General features: G+C 40.3%; 1 protein-coding gene across 1 annotated transcript in view; it reads right to left on the bottom strand.

Moving 5' to 3' along the window:
• Nucleotides 1–16315, bottom strand: part of mad2l1 (MAD2 mitotic arrest deficient-like 1 (yeast)) — a 19095-nt gene extending 2780 nt beyond the window's left edge. Inside the window, exons 1-3 of the mRNA XM_049568914.1 lie at nucleotides 16156–16315; nucleotides 12041–12187; nucleotides 113–233 (exon numbers count right to left, since the gene is read on the bottom strand). Coding sequence (XP_049424871.1) covers nucleotides 113–233; nucleotides 12041–12187; nucleotides 16156–16219 — 332 coding nt within the window. The 5' untranslated portion in view covers nucleotides 16220–16315. The remainder of the gene's footprint in view (nucleotides 1–112; nucleotides 234–12040; nucleotides 12188–16155) is intronic.
• Nucleotides 16316–17319: the final 1004 nt, after the last annotated feature.

The following is a 17319-nucleotide window of genomic DNA, read 5'->3' as shown; positions in this document are numbered from 1 at the left end:
AACTCAGGAGTAAAGTGGTCTAAATTACGGTTTAACTTTTTGAAGACAGCAGCTCAATATACTTTTGTAACTCAGATTCTTCAAAGACAAGTAGACAGTTATAGTAGCTGACCTGCTCTCCTTGGCTGATTTGTCACACTCGATGTCAAACTGCCATCTCTCCAGCACCTCATTGGTTTCCAGACATGTGATCACCAACACCAGCTTCTGCACTGTGCATTCAAACAGCCACTCTGCAAAACAGAGAACAAACTCATTCACTGACCTGCGGTGCAAAATAGATACAGTGGAATATACATTCATACACTTAATTTTAAAGTCAACTTGACATGACTCAGAGACTGAGGACTCCATTTCAGCCACATGTCCTTCATCAGCCTGTTTCCTGTTCCTTTAAATACATTTTGCTGATTGGTCATGTGACATACATTTTGTAATTTAAGAAAATTAAGAAAATATTTCAATTATGGCTGAGATCAGGGTGTCACAATATAGAGTAACAACTGACCGTAACTATAAAATTTTAAAATGAAATATTGATATATTAATATTAAGCATGATAATGAAGTGTAGTAATAAAGAGCTTCTTAAATATTTTCTCTTTCTTTCCATTCTCCCTCATTCATTAACTGTTTTTTGCTTTTTTTCGTACAGTTGGAGTTACAGACACTCTCCACCTCTCCACATGTGTATTACATTACATTTGCAGAAAAAAAAGAGATAAAATGCACAATAAAGATAATTAAACTGACTGACAGCAACTATTTTTTTTTCAATTTCATTTAACAACAATATCATTATTGTGAACTTATATTTAGCAAGTACATATGCAATGCCCAGTGGGAACAGCCTGTATGTTTACATGCACAATTAAGCCGTTTTTTAACTTTTGTGTCCGCTCCATGCAGAGCTAACACCGTAGCCTCAACCATGGCCTGGCCTGCGCTGTTTATACTTGTGCGGTGGTGTGTGTGTCACTCTGCATTTACACCTCCAAAACACTAGTCAGCGGTGGGGTTTCTGTGAAGCGCTGTTATGTTTAGTTGATTCAAAACACACCCAAAACACACATTAAACATGGCTTAATAAAGACTAACTGCAGAGTGACACATACACCACAGTACAGTACTGTGGTGTACAGTACCGTACAGACTACCGCACTTTTCCTCTTCTCATATGAAGCCAGGGACAACAGCAACATTTAACAAATGTAATATTACAAAATTTGGTTCCATTACAACTCACAAGGTTCACCGACAAAACAACCGTCTTATACTGTCTTCAGAATACATATAACATGTAGGGCTGTAGTCTCCTGGTCGACTAGACGATTATTTGGTCACTATGCTCTCGTCCGACCAAATTCTTATTGGTCGAATAATCGCCGTATTACTTTCATAAGGAGAAAAGTGCTACGTCAACAGCTTTCCAGGATTAATCCATTATTTCCTGCGGCAGGGGGACAGGCTAAGTTACCTGTGAAAATAGGGGTGTTTTACACCCCCATTGTTGACAGAAAGTTGAACTTGCCCACCCTTACGCTCGGCGTCACGGTGACGCAGGCCTCGTGTCTGTTTCTGTAAGCTGAAACCATTTCCCTCAGTGGAAACAAGCTTGTATTTAGTTGTATTTCACAGATAAGAAACAATAAATTGTAGGAGTGTAACGATACACAAAAACCACGGTTCGGTACGTACCTCGGTACACAAGTCACGGTGCGTTTTTTTCAGTACAGTAATGGAAAAAATAGACAACTTTTAAATATCTTACTTATTGGTAATCTTATTAAAACATACCACCACAGCAGTTAACTCTTTTCACACAATTTTTGAATGAAACAAATATATATAAAATCCTGCTTTTTCACATTGTTTGAATGAAAATATAAATATAAAAGTGAAAAATAAAATCCTGCTGTTTTTTTAACACATTTTTTTAATGAAAAATATAAATATAAATTTCTGTTTAAACAGTTTTACTGAATTAAAATAAAAAGTATAGTGCAGCTGGTCAGCTTTACAGTCTTACTTAGCTTTCCCACTTTGTTAAAGTGCAGTAAACAAAACATGCTTATATCTAAAGTGCAGCTTAAACAATTTTACTCAACTCCAGTGGCGTTGGTTATTTCTTTAGTGCGATGGTCAGGGAACGCTTTCTTTTTACATGACGACGATATCGTAGTTTGCACCAGATTGCTCTTTCTAGTCGTGCCGGTAACGTTCAAACTCGGGTGGTGTCGCTTTAGATGCATTAGCATATTAGACGTGTTTCCAAGTACATACCCGACCGCTGTTCTGCAGTGTCGGCACACTGCTTTTGTCTTGTCAACTTGTTTATTTCCATCTTCGTATTTTACCCTGAAACCAAAGTGTTCCCAAACGGAGGACTTAAGGTTTGCAGGTGGGTCTTCAGGTTCGTCAGGCTCGCTTGCCATGTTGTCAAAATGCGAGAATGCGCTGCACAAAGTGAAAGCGGAGATTTACGGTCGGACTCGGTCCGTCACTCAATTATGTCCGTCGAGGAACTAGATATTTTAAATGGTTCGGCTCGCAAAAAGGGAATTAAAATAAAACAAAATAAAATAAAATAATATCCTGCGCCCACTAATTCGGTACAGGGTCGTGCCTAACCGAAAGTCGCGTACCGAACGGTTCGACACAAATACATGTACTGTTACGGCCCTAATAAATTGTGAAGACAGTAAAACCTCCACTAAAATAGCATTTTAAGTTGTGTGTGTGATTTATCCTTCAGGGATTTATACTTCGGGATTTATCCTGGCTTCATATGAGCAGAGGAAGTCTTCACTCGTCGCTAGGCTAATGTATACCATGTAAAATGTTACAGGCTGGCGCTAATAACGTTAGCATGTTGTATTTGTTTGAAAACATGTTTAGTATAAGACAGTTGTTTTGTTGGTGAATGTTGTGAGTTGTAATGGAGCCAAATTATGTACCATTACCTTTGTTACATTTTGCTGTTGTCCCTGGTTTTATATGAGAAGAGGAAAAGATCGCTAGACGCTAGGCTAATTTATACAATGACACAGACTTGTGCTAATAACGTTAGCATGTTGTATTGGTGGGGGAAATGTGTCCAGATAAAGACAAATGTTTGTCTGTCAGTTCTGCAACTTATAGTGAAGCAAGTTTGCGTACTTGTGTTTGAAATTGTCTCTATTAAGCTATATTTAATGTGTGTTTTGAATCAACTATAGACATAAAGTTTGCTTTGAACTAAACTTTACAGCACTTAAAGGGAAATTTCGGTTTATTTCAACCCGTCTCCTATCGTCCTAAATTTGTTTCAAGTGACTAGTGACATAGAAATAATAGTTAGCATGTTAGCCGTTAGCCTAGATACAGCCGTAGCGTCAGACCTGTTAAAACTTAATTGAACGGGCATCCTTTCAAGTGCAAAGTTAGTCCACTAAACAAGCTTTTTCTCCACAAAGACCGCCTCATATCGTTAGGATAAATGTCAGAGAACATATAGAAAACGACATGTAAACGTGTTGTCTTACCTTATCGGTGTGGTGCCATGTTTGTTGTTTACCATTTAGCTAAGGCTGCAACCGGTCCCATTCCTTGCAACAGAGGTCTTATTTATTTATTTGAGACAGAATACACTGACGAAGAGCTTTGTGAAATTGAAGAATGGAGGAGGAGAGAGAGAGGGGCACAACAGGTAACGTTAGAGGACAACAGAGGAGGAATGGCTGCTGGAAGGATTTAGCTCTGGAGCTCGGTGGTGTAACGTTACCTGTGAATGCTGTACCCCAATGCCCACAGAAGAGGAATACCTCTGTTGCAAGGAATGGGACTGGTTGCAGCCTTAGCTAAATGATAACCAACAAACATGGCACCACACCGGTAAGGTAAGACAACATGTTTACATGTCGTTTTCTATATGTTCTCTGACATTTATCCTAACGATATGAGGCGGTCTTTGCGGAGAAAAAGCTTGTTTAATGGACTAACTTTGCACTTGAAAGGATGCCCGTTCAATTACGTTTTAACAGGTCTGACGCTACAGCTGTATCTAGGCAACGGCTAACACGCTAACTATGATTTCTATGTCACTAGTGACATGAAACAAATTTAGGACGATAGGAGACGGGGTGAAACAAACCGAAATTTCCCTTTAACACAGTCCTCCACCGCCGACTAGTGTTTTGGAGATGTAACTGCAGAGTAACACAGACACACCACCGCAGAAGTAAAAATAACATGCAGATTTTTTTTTCTTCCCACAACTAATCGATTAGTTGAAGATTATGTGCGATTTTAGCTGACCAAGATTTTCTTTGGTTGACTACAGCCCTAATAACATGCTAACCTTATTAGCACAAGCCTACGGCATTTTATATTGTATAAATTAGTCTAGTGAATAGTTGAGATTACCTCTACTCATGAAGCCAGGATAAATTATGCACAAGACTTAAAATGCCATTTTGTGGGGCTTTATAGGCTTCACAATCCATTGTTTCTTATGTCTGAAATCAACGTAAATAAAAGCTTTCGTTTCTATTGCGGGAAATGGTTTTCAGCTTACACAGACAGGAGCTCTTTGGCACCGCAACGCGTAGTTACATTTCTGGGGAGGTGCACATCAGACTACGGCGTAGATTCTACATCAATGCAGAGCCCTATGCCGTGGATACAGCGTCGATTTGAAAAAGAAATATAAATCCCACCTTAAGTGGAGCTACAGTTAGGGATCAACTAGGCCATTTCAGTGTTTCCCACAGGATTTTTGGAGACTATGTATATATTTGATTTAAAGGCATCAATTTGGTGAATTCTGAGAGCCAAGTTATGATAGCAGAATATGCCTAGATTTCAATATCTTTATGCTTTTTATGTGTGGAAAAATGTTGTATTTTTAATGATAAAAACACTAGTGGTATGTCATGGTGAAGAGTTACACTTAAAATATGGCTAAGGATTAGTGGTTAAACATTTCAGTAATCAAAAGAAAAATGACTAACGTACTAATCTGCCTCTGGAGGGACGTTTGAATATTCGTTCTAAAAATAACTCATAGGTTCGAACCATTAGAATTTTTTTTTTTTTTGCTTTATGTCTACAAGAGGGCAAACTAATACAAGGAAACATACTTGTATATGTATTAATACAAGGAAACATAACTACTTGTAGGTATTTTTATTTCAACATAAACGTCTTTGAAAATATTTACATACCTACACATTAAAACACATAAAACAATTATCTATAACATTACGTTATAAACGACCGCCCCCCCCTCTCTGACCCGTGGCCACACCGCCCGCAGAAGTGCTGCAAATAGCCTCGAAGTGCCGGACCGTGACCGGCTCGCGCCCTGCAGCGATCGTTACGGTGTCTGGTCTATTTTCTGCGCGAGTAAATGTGTCAAGCCGGGTGACGGAGACAACAACTGGGAGCAGAACGGCTTGTCGTCCAGTGTGGAGAAATGCACATCTGATGCCAACGCCCACTCGCAAAGAGGACAGCTGCGGTGGTGTTTTTTCTCTCTCCACATTCGAATATCAATTTTCACATTCGAAGGTCCTTTTTTTTTTCAAATTCAAATTTAAATTCGAATTTAGAATATTCGTTGTCAGCCCTAGCATGCGCGCGCGCACACACACACACACACACACACACACACACACACACACACACACACACACACACACACACACACACACACACACAGGTGAGCACACTAGAGCGACTAGATATAGAAACTGCATAGACATATAGACATAGAAAATGCCCAAAACATCACATTTTTAATGCTAATAGTGGTTTTTCTTTCTCTTGGGCAGCCCACAGAGCAATAAACTGCTCCCACACACGCGTATGCTTCTTCTCAAGGTGTTGAAAAGATTAGTTGTGATTAGGGATGTAACGATGCATCGTGACTCGATTTAAAATCGATACAAATGCGTGACGATTCGCACCGGTTGACAGAAAAAATGAATCGATTTGCGAATAGGAGAGAAGTAGGATATGTTCCTTTTTTTTAAATAGGTCATGTTATCTTTAAAAAAAGTCACTGGTTGGTGACTCATTCAAGTCATGTGACTTACGTCACTACGCAGGTACGGGCACAGAACGAGGGAAGAAATGGCGACAGAAGGCAGCGACTTTGTCATAGAGGATGCACAGCGCGGTCTTAAGTCACCTGTGTGGCAGCATTTTGGATTCCCCATATACACAAAGACAACCGGTGAGAAATGGACAGACAAAACCAAAACAGCATGTAAATATTGCAGAAGACTGCTACCATATAACGGCAACACGAGCAACATGCAGCAGCATATTAGCCGCCACCACAGTGAGAAGCAAAGTAAAGTTACGCCACCTCAGCGAAAATTGCCGAGGGGGCAAACCACCCTGACGGGAGGCTTTGCAGCTCCTCTCCCTCATCACAACGCAAGAGAGCAAGAAATCACCAAGGCAACTGGTTATTTTATTGGAAAAGATTTGAGGCCGTTTTCCGTTGTTGAAAACGAGGGCTTTCGGCTGTTGGTGAACACGCTAGAGCCAAGATACCGCATCCCGTCACGACAGCACTTCAGCCAGGTGGTGGTGCCAAAACTCTACCAGGAGGTAAGAGCTGATGTGGTTGAGATTCTCCGGGAGGCTGATACTGTGTCTATCACAACCGACGGGTAGACATCTAGAGCCACGCAAAGTTATATCACTATAACTGCTCATGTGATCAATGCGGAGTGGGAGTTGGCTGGCTTTGTGCTTCAGACGCGACCTCTTTTGGAGTCACATACGGGGGCTAACATAGCCGAAGTGCTAAAGGAGGCGGTGGCGGAATGGCAGCTGGAAAGGCAACAACAAGGCATCGCAGTAGTCACCGACAACGCGAGAAATATGGATGTGGCAGTGAGGGAAGCCGGGCTGGCACCACACATCAAGTGTTTCGCCCACACTTTAAATTTAGCCACCCAGGCTGGTTTGAGTGTGCCGCGCGTCTCGCGCTTGCTGGGTCGCATCCGGCGGATTGTGAACTTCTTCCACAGGAGCCCGACAGCCACTGCTGTGTTGGCTGCGAAGCAAAAACTGCTGCCCGGCCCGGACATCAATGAGCACAAGCTAATTGTGGACGTTACAACACGCTGGAATAGCAGCCTGGACATGCTGCAACGGTATCTCGACCTGCAACCGGCTGTGGCTGCTGCTTTGCTTAGCCCCGAAGTCCGTCGCAACGCCCGCGAGATCGACACACTGGACAACTTGGACATCCGTGATGCAGAGGACATCATGAAACTTCTCAAACCTTTAAAGACAGTGACCACCGTGCTAAGTGATGAACAAAACCCAACAGTGTCTCTAATTGTGCCCTTAAAACACACGATTGAGCAGAGCATGTTGCCTGTGGAAGAGGACTCCACCACTGTGAGCATGATGAAGAAAGCAATCTTCAACAGTTTATCAGACAGATACACTGGGCCTGGGGACAACCATCTGCTGGACTGCACTGCCTTAGACCCCAGATTCCGCTCTCAACCTCATCTTACTTAAGATCCAGTTCCAGAGGGTGAAGGAGAAAGCTGTGCAGATGTACAACCAGGTACTTATTTTACTTAATTAATAGTAGTACTAGTGTTGCTTTTGCATTAAGGCCAGGTCTGTGTGTCATACTTATTTTCATACTGATCTTTGTCCTTGTTGTTGTCTCTGCTTTTTCCTGTGTTTTTCCTTGTCTCTTTCCCCTTTCTGCTTCTTTTCCTTTTTTTTTTCTTTTTCCATTGGTTGATCTGTTTTAGTGATTTTGTATTGGATTTTGTAAAAGATCTTTGGGATTGTTTTCCTCTCCTGCACAATTATTTGCCTTTATATTATTAAACAGATATACAGTATACATATATTATTTTTTAATTGTGCATATGAATAATATAATACATATATTAATAAGTTCTTGTCTTGCTGTTTACAGACCAATTCCCCAGTGGAGGAAACTGGAGGTGTAACAGACACCGGTGTCTCTACACATGCAGCAGAGCTGCCTGCTGACCAGGCAGACATGGTGGATGCAGACCTTCAACAACCACCTCTCAAAAAGACTGCATTGGAAGATCTCCTAGCAGGGACTTTCACAGAAAGTGTAGGGACAGCACAGACCAATCACATGTGTGGAATTGAGGCAGAAATTGTCAGGTACAGAAGTGAAATGTCTATTTCCCTCACAAGCAGCCCACTGAAATGGTGGAAGGAGAACAGTAAGTTTTACCCACTGCTTTCACCTCTAGCAAAGGCCTACCTCACCACACCAGCCACCTCTGTCCCGAGTGAAAGGGTCTTTTCGACCGCAGGGGATGTTGTAACCTCACAGAGATCTCAGCTACGGCCTGAGAATGTTGACATGTTGATTTTCCTCAAGAGAAACCTGAAAGTTTCAAGCTACACAAGCCAGTCTTAGTTTATTTGAAGAGAGTTTATGTTTTGATATTATTATTTTGATGTGGGATTTGTTTTTAAAAATCCAGTTATTCTTTGTTATTTATGTGAATAACTACTTCAGTGAATAACTACTTCAGTTGCACTTTTTTATAAGACACAAAAACAGTGTTTTAACAGTGTTTCTGTAAAGAAAGGACCTCTTTTTTGGTCAAGATTGTATAATCTTTTGTTATTTAAGTTACTGAATTACCAGTACACCAGTTTAATCGCTCTGCGATAATCTGTTATTTGTGAGATTGTTTCCCAAAAAAGGAGATATTGTTTAAGATGACCATGCAAGTTGCACTTTTTATAAGAGGACACAAACTGTTTTACAGAGTTTCTGTAAAGAAAGCACCTCTAAGATGTTTTTGCTACGAATAAAAGATAATTTTATTTGGTCATAATTTGTCTGTAGCTCATTTTTACAATAAAAAAAATCGTGAGAAAATCGTATCGTGAACAAAAAATCGTGAACCAAATCGAATCGTGAGTTGAGTGAATCGTTACATCCCTAGTTGTGATGCTATCTTTCGTAGCCACAGCTTTCACAGGGTATCTGCAGGTTTCAGTAAGTTAACTTTAAGACTTTTTAAGACCTTTTTAATGCCACCTTGAATGGAATTTAAGACCGAAAAAACTATAAATATAAGCGATGGTTGGGGGATCCCGCTGTACTATAACCAGTGCTTAATTTGTAAAATTAGAAGTGGGGGAACACTTTTTCAAGCGGCACCAGAATGGTTGGAATGGAACAGTTGTGACATCTAGTGTTGTCACGGTACCAAAATTGGGACCCACGGTACGATACCAGTGAAAGTATCACGGTTCTGAGTAGTATCACGATACCACAGCAAAAATGAGGCAGATATGCCTTTTGTCATTTATAAAAAGATAAATCACTTTTCTTATTCATAGAAAAACAGCATCAATAAGTGATTAACATAGGGGGGATTGAAATAAAATAAATAAATAAAATAAAAATCAACCAGCCACCCTCCTCCCCTGACAAGTAAAGAACAGTCCCTCCATAAGTAAAGAACAGTCCCTAAAGTGTGGTGAGGTTTGTGGGCCGTTACCTGCCACAGAGAGAAATGCGAACGGCAGTCATGACGCCAACAAAAGAGGAAATTAGGCTACTGGACCTGGGGTCGGATTTCTCTGTCGCCGCCGGTAAGCCGTTATTTTGCGCCGCAGAGCCGCCGTAGGCTATTTGACTACCGTATTCCTGTCTGTGACCCCCGTTCAACCCACAACCTGCATGATTCGCCGTTCGTTTCTGCTGCTGGTTGAAATCTGGACTCACATGCTTTTAGTTGCAAATGCTTGTAAAATGCTCGCACGTAGAGCTCTGTGGAAAACAAATCACTGCCGACAAGTAAAAAGTCATAAATAATAACTTTCACTGCTCAAAGATACTCACATGTCTGGAAAACAAACCACTACAGCAGCATATTGAGTGCCAGGTGGCCAGCGTGCGCCATTCAGCCCTTTTCACATAGAGCGCACAAAGCGCAGACCTCCACCGACGAACCCATTCATTGTGTATGTGCTACCACCAGCGTGCGCCGTTATTGGACAGCGCATGGACACTCACAGAAAAGTACCGCAAGAATAAAAAAAAAAGAAAGAAATAAAGTCAGATTAAATATTCCTTCCGCAACAATTTTAAGACCTTTGAGTAATGAATTTAAGACCAATTTGAGACATTTCTAATGAATTTAAGACATTTTCAGGCCTTACTTTTAGATACATGAATTTAAGACTTTTTAAGGCTTTTCAAGGATCCGCGGATACCCTGTTTCAGACACACTCTACAATGAGGAGTGGTTTGCTCTTCATCTGCAACTGCGAAGCCATACCACTTGCTCTTTCCCCATTTCTTAACAAAATTCTCACTGCCTCTTGCCAATGGCGACGCCATGTCATTTTAGCTCTCAGGAGGTTACTGCGGAAGCATGGATGCGCACAGCATGGAGACACGCGAGAGAGCCGTACCATAATTGCCAAAGTTAAAGGGAAAATCGATTTTAAGATTTTCTTTTTTTATCATCAGCCTAACTAAAAAATCTGATTTCAAATTAGGATCGATTTATCGTGCAGCCCTAAGTTAGACTAACATGTTCACATGTATTTCAAAAGTCCAGTCTTTTCCTTTTCTGTTGTTATAGCGCCACCCAGTTGCTAATTAGAGTTAAATTTCTCCAGTCACCTCGAGGCATCCTGTTCTACATATCTACCAAGTTCAGTAAAAATCAATATGGCAGTCCAGCCTAGATAAGAAATTAGCTCTCTATCGCCCCCATTTTGTTTGATCGGGTCAATAATGGAGGGGTCCCATCAGATTATGTGTGGTCATATGCCTACAAAGTTGCGTGGTGATCAGTGAAACCCTTGAGATGTTATACACCTTTATGTGATGAGCCACGCCCTCCACAATATTCATTGCCTTAAAGAAGCTCAGTTTTAGTAAGTTTTCCAACTTTTGCCAAGAAGGAACTTTAGATATTGGTCCCTAGATTATGTTCACTGAGTTTCATGCAGATCGGTCAAACTTCCTAGGAAGAGATCAATTTTAAGTGTTTTTCAAAAAATTAAAAAAAGGGTTCTTTAGGCAAATTTGTTCCTCATGAAGAGAGGCATCTCTGTGCAAAGTTTCATGTCTCTACGACATACAGGGCATGAGATATGCCCATTCAAAGTTTGCAATTTCAATCGGTTGCTATAGCGCCCCCCTTTGGCCAATTGATGTAATATTGCTTTATTTGCATCCTCCCAAGACCCTCTACTACCAAAACGTGGAACAGACACACAGACACACCCACAGACAGAGTTTTCCTCATTAAGTAGTAAGATTAATCGAGCAGCCTTAGTATCTGTTTCATTTTTTGTACCACCTTAGTTGGTGTCCCAAGCAAGCTGAGTCGATACTAGAGGGACATCCTGCACAAACCCACCATTTTTAAATAGCCAAGCTACCACCAGTAGCAACTACGATTTTCTGATTAACTCACCCCAGATATTAAAAATGCCAGCCTGCAACACTCCAACATACACTACACTGTACAATTAACAAAGTGCACATGTTCCTCTGTGTGGTTGCTGATGAAAGGATTTAGCAAGTGTCATGTTAAAAATCAGTTAATGTGGCGTTGCAATGGCTATCAGCTGAGAGTCTCACCTCCACTGAGGGGTGTGCTATCTGCAGTGAAAAATGAAATGGAGAAAAGTACTGGTATTGAAAGTGAGATAAGTCGAGTCAAGCTGAACCCTGCAGTGGAAATACACCCATGCAGAAATTCAATCAACATTAGGACAATGGAACAACTATCATGTCAGCGGTCTTTGGGGAGGGTTGATGGGGTACCGAGCAAAATAAAACTCTGTTTAGTTCAAAATGACTTAAATTTATTTGTTGCCCCATTGAAAGTGAAACAAGAACATGATGAGACCATAAAAAAAGTCTTTTCTCGCAGGGTTACCTTTCCCCATTGTTATGTTGCCATCTACGGTGAAAACCCCCTGGCAAAACATAGGCTGTTGCAAGCCAAAATGCGAGGCATTCAAGGAATAAAGAAGTACATCGTTAAGGCTACCTTTGAGTTGAGACACCACATTGGTCAGGTAGTTCTTCAGTTTGGGATCAGTGGTAAGTTGAAGGCTCATGTCATAGTGGGTGACTCTGGTGAATGTCTCTGGAGGATAGATGCCCCGCTGGTACAGGATGCTGTTAATACCAAATGCTGTGGTGGAGAGAGTGAATCATATGGCTCAGACAAGATGAAAACTCAGTATGCAGAAAGCAGTCAAACAGCTCCAAGTTAAACAGGATTCAAAGAGGAGATACAGAAAAAACGACACAATCAAATTACATATTAAACCAAAACATACCACATCTGGTGACACTATGCTCATTACCTATCAAAGTATAACCGAGAAGCACAACCCCAGTTCCAAAAAAGTTGGGATGCAGTGTTTTGTTTTGTTTTTTTTTGTTTTTTTTACCTATATTCAACTGTATACAGTACAACAACAAGATATTTAATGTTCAAACTCATAACTTTTTGTAAATGTACACTCATTCTGAATTTGATGCCTGCAACATCTTCCAAAAAAGTTGAAACAGGATCATGTTTACCACTGTGTGACATCACCTTTTCTTTTAACAACACTTGGTAAATGTTTGGGAACTGAGAACACAAACTGTTGAAGTTTTGAAAATGAAATTCTTTCCCATTCTTGCTTAAAATACGACTTCAGCATTTCAACAGTCCAGGGTTGCTGCTGTTTTATTTTTCGCTTCATAACGTATGTAGCCATACATGTTCCAAGGGAGGCAGGTCTGGACTGTAGGCAGGTAACTCTAGTGCCTGCACTCTTTTACTACGAAGCCACGCTGTGGGAACACGTGCAGAATGTGTCTCATTGTCTTGCTGGAATAAGCAGGGGCGTCCCTGAAAGAGACGTTGTCTGGATGGCAGCATATGTTGCTCCAAAACCTTTATGTACGATTCAGCATTCATGGTGCCCTCACAAGTGACAGTTACCCCTAACTAGGGCTGGGCAGTATTTGCGGTCTTAAACACTGAAAATAAAACAAGACAGGGTTCAACGCTAAGGTTTTTTTTTTCACTTGCCCGGTCGGGCAAGTTGGTCAGAGATCTACTTGCCCAAAGTCAGTTTTTACTTGCCCTATAAAAATTGTTTAATTTAAGCAGCTATCAAATAACAAAGACTGCAGTTATTTTTATGTTATGTAATCTTTATTCACACTGTATTTATTAATTAAAACAACATATGTCATGTATTGTAGCTTAATTCCTACACAAAAATGACAGTGTCAGGGCTTAAAGTGAAAAATTTTTCACCCCTCTCTCCAGTTCCACTGTATTAACACCGGGTTTAATATATTTTGCTTCCATCTCTCTGCCCTGCTCTACTCTACTTCAACGCTACTTAGCTCTCTCTCTACTCTACCAGTAGACTACCACATCCACCTGTTGCACAAAACGTACACAGCAGTGTTTCCCCTAGGATGGAGTTGTAGCAGCGGAGGTGAAGCACACGCATGAAAAATAATTTTCACATGCGTGAAACTTTTTTGTATGCTTGCAAAGCACAGCCTGCTGGGATGTTTCTATGTATCTACTGGCACCAGAAGGGCTCTTTAGGACTAAGTACATACAGTACATGTGTGCACAGTAATGAGCAGGTGAAATGTCTGTCTAGCTTACATATGAGGTGTCTCAAGATTTAGGAACATACAATTTTATTGAATATAATAACAGTAAAAAGTCACTTGACATGCTGCTGTTTTGTGCTATGACCTATTTAAGTGTTGGAAGTTGTTATTTACGTGACAACGCCTGAACGCAACACAAGCTCAGCACCAAGAGTGCCGTGCTGAGCTGCTGTGTGAGCAGCGTGTTTGTCTGTGCATTTGTTGCTGGTTATTTACACAGTGTCCATTTCAATAACTGTCAGGTGACAAACTGCACCGGGCTCGGGGTCAGGTTTGGTCAGGAAAATGCGGCCTGAGCCGCACTAGCGTGCTCACCTGTGTGCCGTGTGCGATACAGAGAGCAGAGGAGAATTGTTAACGTGTGACCAAGTAGAGACAGAAATGACACGATGACATAACACCATAAATAGTATATTGTTATGTTATTATATGAAGCGTCCGTCGGGCAAAATAATATCAATGGGGGCTGTGGGCAGGACATTGTTATGTGTGCCTGTGACTTCAGGCAGAGAGACCGCTGCATCAGAGCAGAAGAGCACGTTTAAAAATACATTTATTTTATCAATTAGTTATTAACTTTTACTATTTTTAGCAACTTGCCCGATCGGGCAAGTGAGTTGTTAGTTTACATGCCCGACCGTGAGTTTTACTTGCCCCAGGCAATCGGGCAATCCTTATTGTTGAGCCCTGCAAGAGTAAATAAAACTAAAGAGGGAGACATTTTTCTATTTCATTTTATCACAGAGTTGCAGGCTTTAAACCCTGTGTGGGTGTGGACCCTGGGAGTCAAGGTGGTCACATGTGAGCTCTTAGTTTCAGTGTTGTTAAGGTCATGATGTGAGTCGTTAGTTCTTTGCTGTCCCTCTCCCCTCTCAGGGAGACTAAACACTTAAAGTACAATAAATAAATAAAAGTCAAAGAGAGAGGAATCTTTCTATTTCATTTTATTTATTTATTTATTTATTTATTCATTCATTCATTCATTTATTTATTTTTTATTTTATCCTTTGTTAGTTTTCACTGAAAATAAAACATGAAAAAAATTAAATAAAAGTCAGAGAGCGCGAGAGAGAGAGAGATCTTTCTAATTAATTTTATTTATCCATCCATCCATCTATTTATTTTTTTAATTATCATTTTTCTCCCCCTCCGCTCTCTGGAAGTGGCTGACCTCCCGTCGCCCTCTCCCGTGTTAAACACTGTTAATAAAGCATGGGGGGGAAAAAAGAAAAGTAAAAGTCTAGAGAGCGAAATCTTTCCATTTTATTTTATTTTATTTATTCATTTATTTTTATTCATTTATTTTATTTTTATTTCCCCAGGCCCAACGTTTATACATATAGTGTATATAACGTTTTATACACCTAATAATAGATGGATTAGCAACCGTTTTACTTCTGACAATAAATAGTTTCCATCCTAGGCTTGTAAGGTTTTTTAAATTGTTTTATTTAAGAAAAAAAGAGAGAAGATGATACCGCGATATCATATGGTCACCGCATCCCCCCAAAATAATACCAATGGCAATACCAATACCGCCCAGCCCTTCCCCTAACTGTCACTCCCTGCCCCCCACCCCACCCCCCAAATCTAATTTTAGTAATCATCAAGTCTCTTCTATAGTCGAATTAACATGATATTATGCATGTATACTCTTATCATGACGGCCCACCAGCATGTTGGCTGATTCAGATTTTTTCCCTCTAATTTTAAAGCCAGTATCAGCCGATACTAATGACATACTAATACACACACACACACACACACACACACACACAATATACACATCTGTGTGCATACACACACATACATATATACATATACACACATATATATATATATATATATATATATATATATATGTAGCGTTGTTAAATGTTATATGTCTGCTTTTCAATTAGTATTGTAAACACATTACACGACTGTTGCCTATAAACTGAGTATGCATTAATCCTACTCCTGTTTACTAGCAAAGGATCAGGTTAAGTAACGTATAACGTTAGTTTCTCCCGTCTGTATTCTGGTGACTTCGGCATAACGTTATATAACACAACAAACCGCACCTAACAAAATACACCTAACTGGCAACTGAATTCCTTTTCTTGTATAGTTTCTACGTTTACTTGTATTCTTATTTTAGTGTCGTTACGTTTGTCTTTCCCAGTACACGATGGGCGGCATGTAACGTTACACTTCACTGTGAACACGTTTTAGCCTTTAATTTAAAAATGTTGACAAAATTAGAAGAGTTTGGTTGGCCATGTGTTCAGATGCAGAGTGGAGTTTAAGCTCCAAAACCAGTTTTCAGATATTTTAACGGACTGCCATGCTAAGTGCAACGTTACTAAACTCCATACTACACAGGCCCAGCAACGTTAGCACATTAGCATTGTACGTTATGTGTGCGTGTCGAAGGCGCTCGAACCAGCTAAAAAACACAAATAGGCTACAATAAATAAAAGTACTTACAGAAGAACTCGGCCACTAGCTCTGCGCTTCCCTTGAGAGTAATTCCCTTTAACGTGCTGGTCATTTTCAAACGCTTTTGGTTGAATTCTTAACAATGCACTCTTGATATGTTTTTTCTGTCTGAGTTTCAGCTACCCGCCGTTCAGTTTGAATTTTGTCACCTCCGCAACTCCTGCGCTTGCGTGAAGGATTACGGCGCACTGTTGATGACGTGTCACATGACGCTTACATTATTTTTGCACTAGAGGGCAGTGTGTGATAACTCAACTATCTTGCCGCATTCATTTTTGAATGTTTCATTATTTCCTTGGATGTAAACTTAGGGTAAAATGTCGCAGCAGCATGGGGAACAACAGGATTTCCCCTGACCTAAAACTCATGCAGTCAATGACTCATTTGGTACACAACACCACATTTTACATAGACATTTTCAACTGTATGAGCTGTCAAATTAGTGAACTGTATTAGTCTTAGTCACATAGACTACTATCACCTCAGAAAAAGGGATTCAATATTCCATAGCCTAACTGAGCAAGTGTCCAGTAACAGAACCTTATTCAAATGTGGCATGCAAATACTATCTTATAACTTTATAACATGAACATGGAAACAAGATAAAAAATAGGTGCATTAAATGTGTATGAAGTAAATAAAAAAATAAATCAAATTTGAAAATATATTAATTAAAAGAAAAATGAAACTGAGTGTAGGCACAGGACCTCCTTAACCCCTTCTATCTCCCTGCCCTAACGTATTAACTCATACTCAAAATAGGATATTGTAAAAGAATGTGTTTACAACCCAGGAACTGTACTTTGTGCAAGGTGTGATATGAGAAGTTGCAAGTTGAGAAGTTGTGGTATATTGTGGGAGTCTGCCCTTTAAGATGTATTTCATCCTTTCCAAAGGTAGTGTGCTGGTTAGATCACATACCCACATATTGTTGGTTGGAACTGTTGTTCCTTTCCATGAAATTAATGGTAGTTTTTTTGCCATAATGATGCGGTAGGAGAGGAATCTTTGTTGGGCAGTGGAGAGTTGTCTTAATGCTTCAGATACACCAAGAATGAGCAACATTGGTTCTGGTTCTCGTGAAATATTAATAATTCATCAGATGCCACCTTAGGGCACAAGACAAAGCTTTGAGAAAAGGGTTGCGTCTGA

This window comes from Epinephelus fuscoguttatus, linkage group LG23 (assembly GCF_011397635.1).
Source record: "Epinephelus fuscoguttatus linkage group LG23, E.fuscoguttatus.final_Chr_v1".
Lineage (NCBI taxonomy): Eukaryota > Metazoa > Chordata > Actinopteri > Perciformes > Serranidae > Epinephelus > Epinephelus fuscoguttatus.
This window is presented reverse-complemented; position numbering and strand designations above follow the sequence as displayed.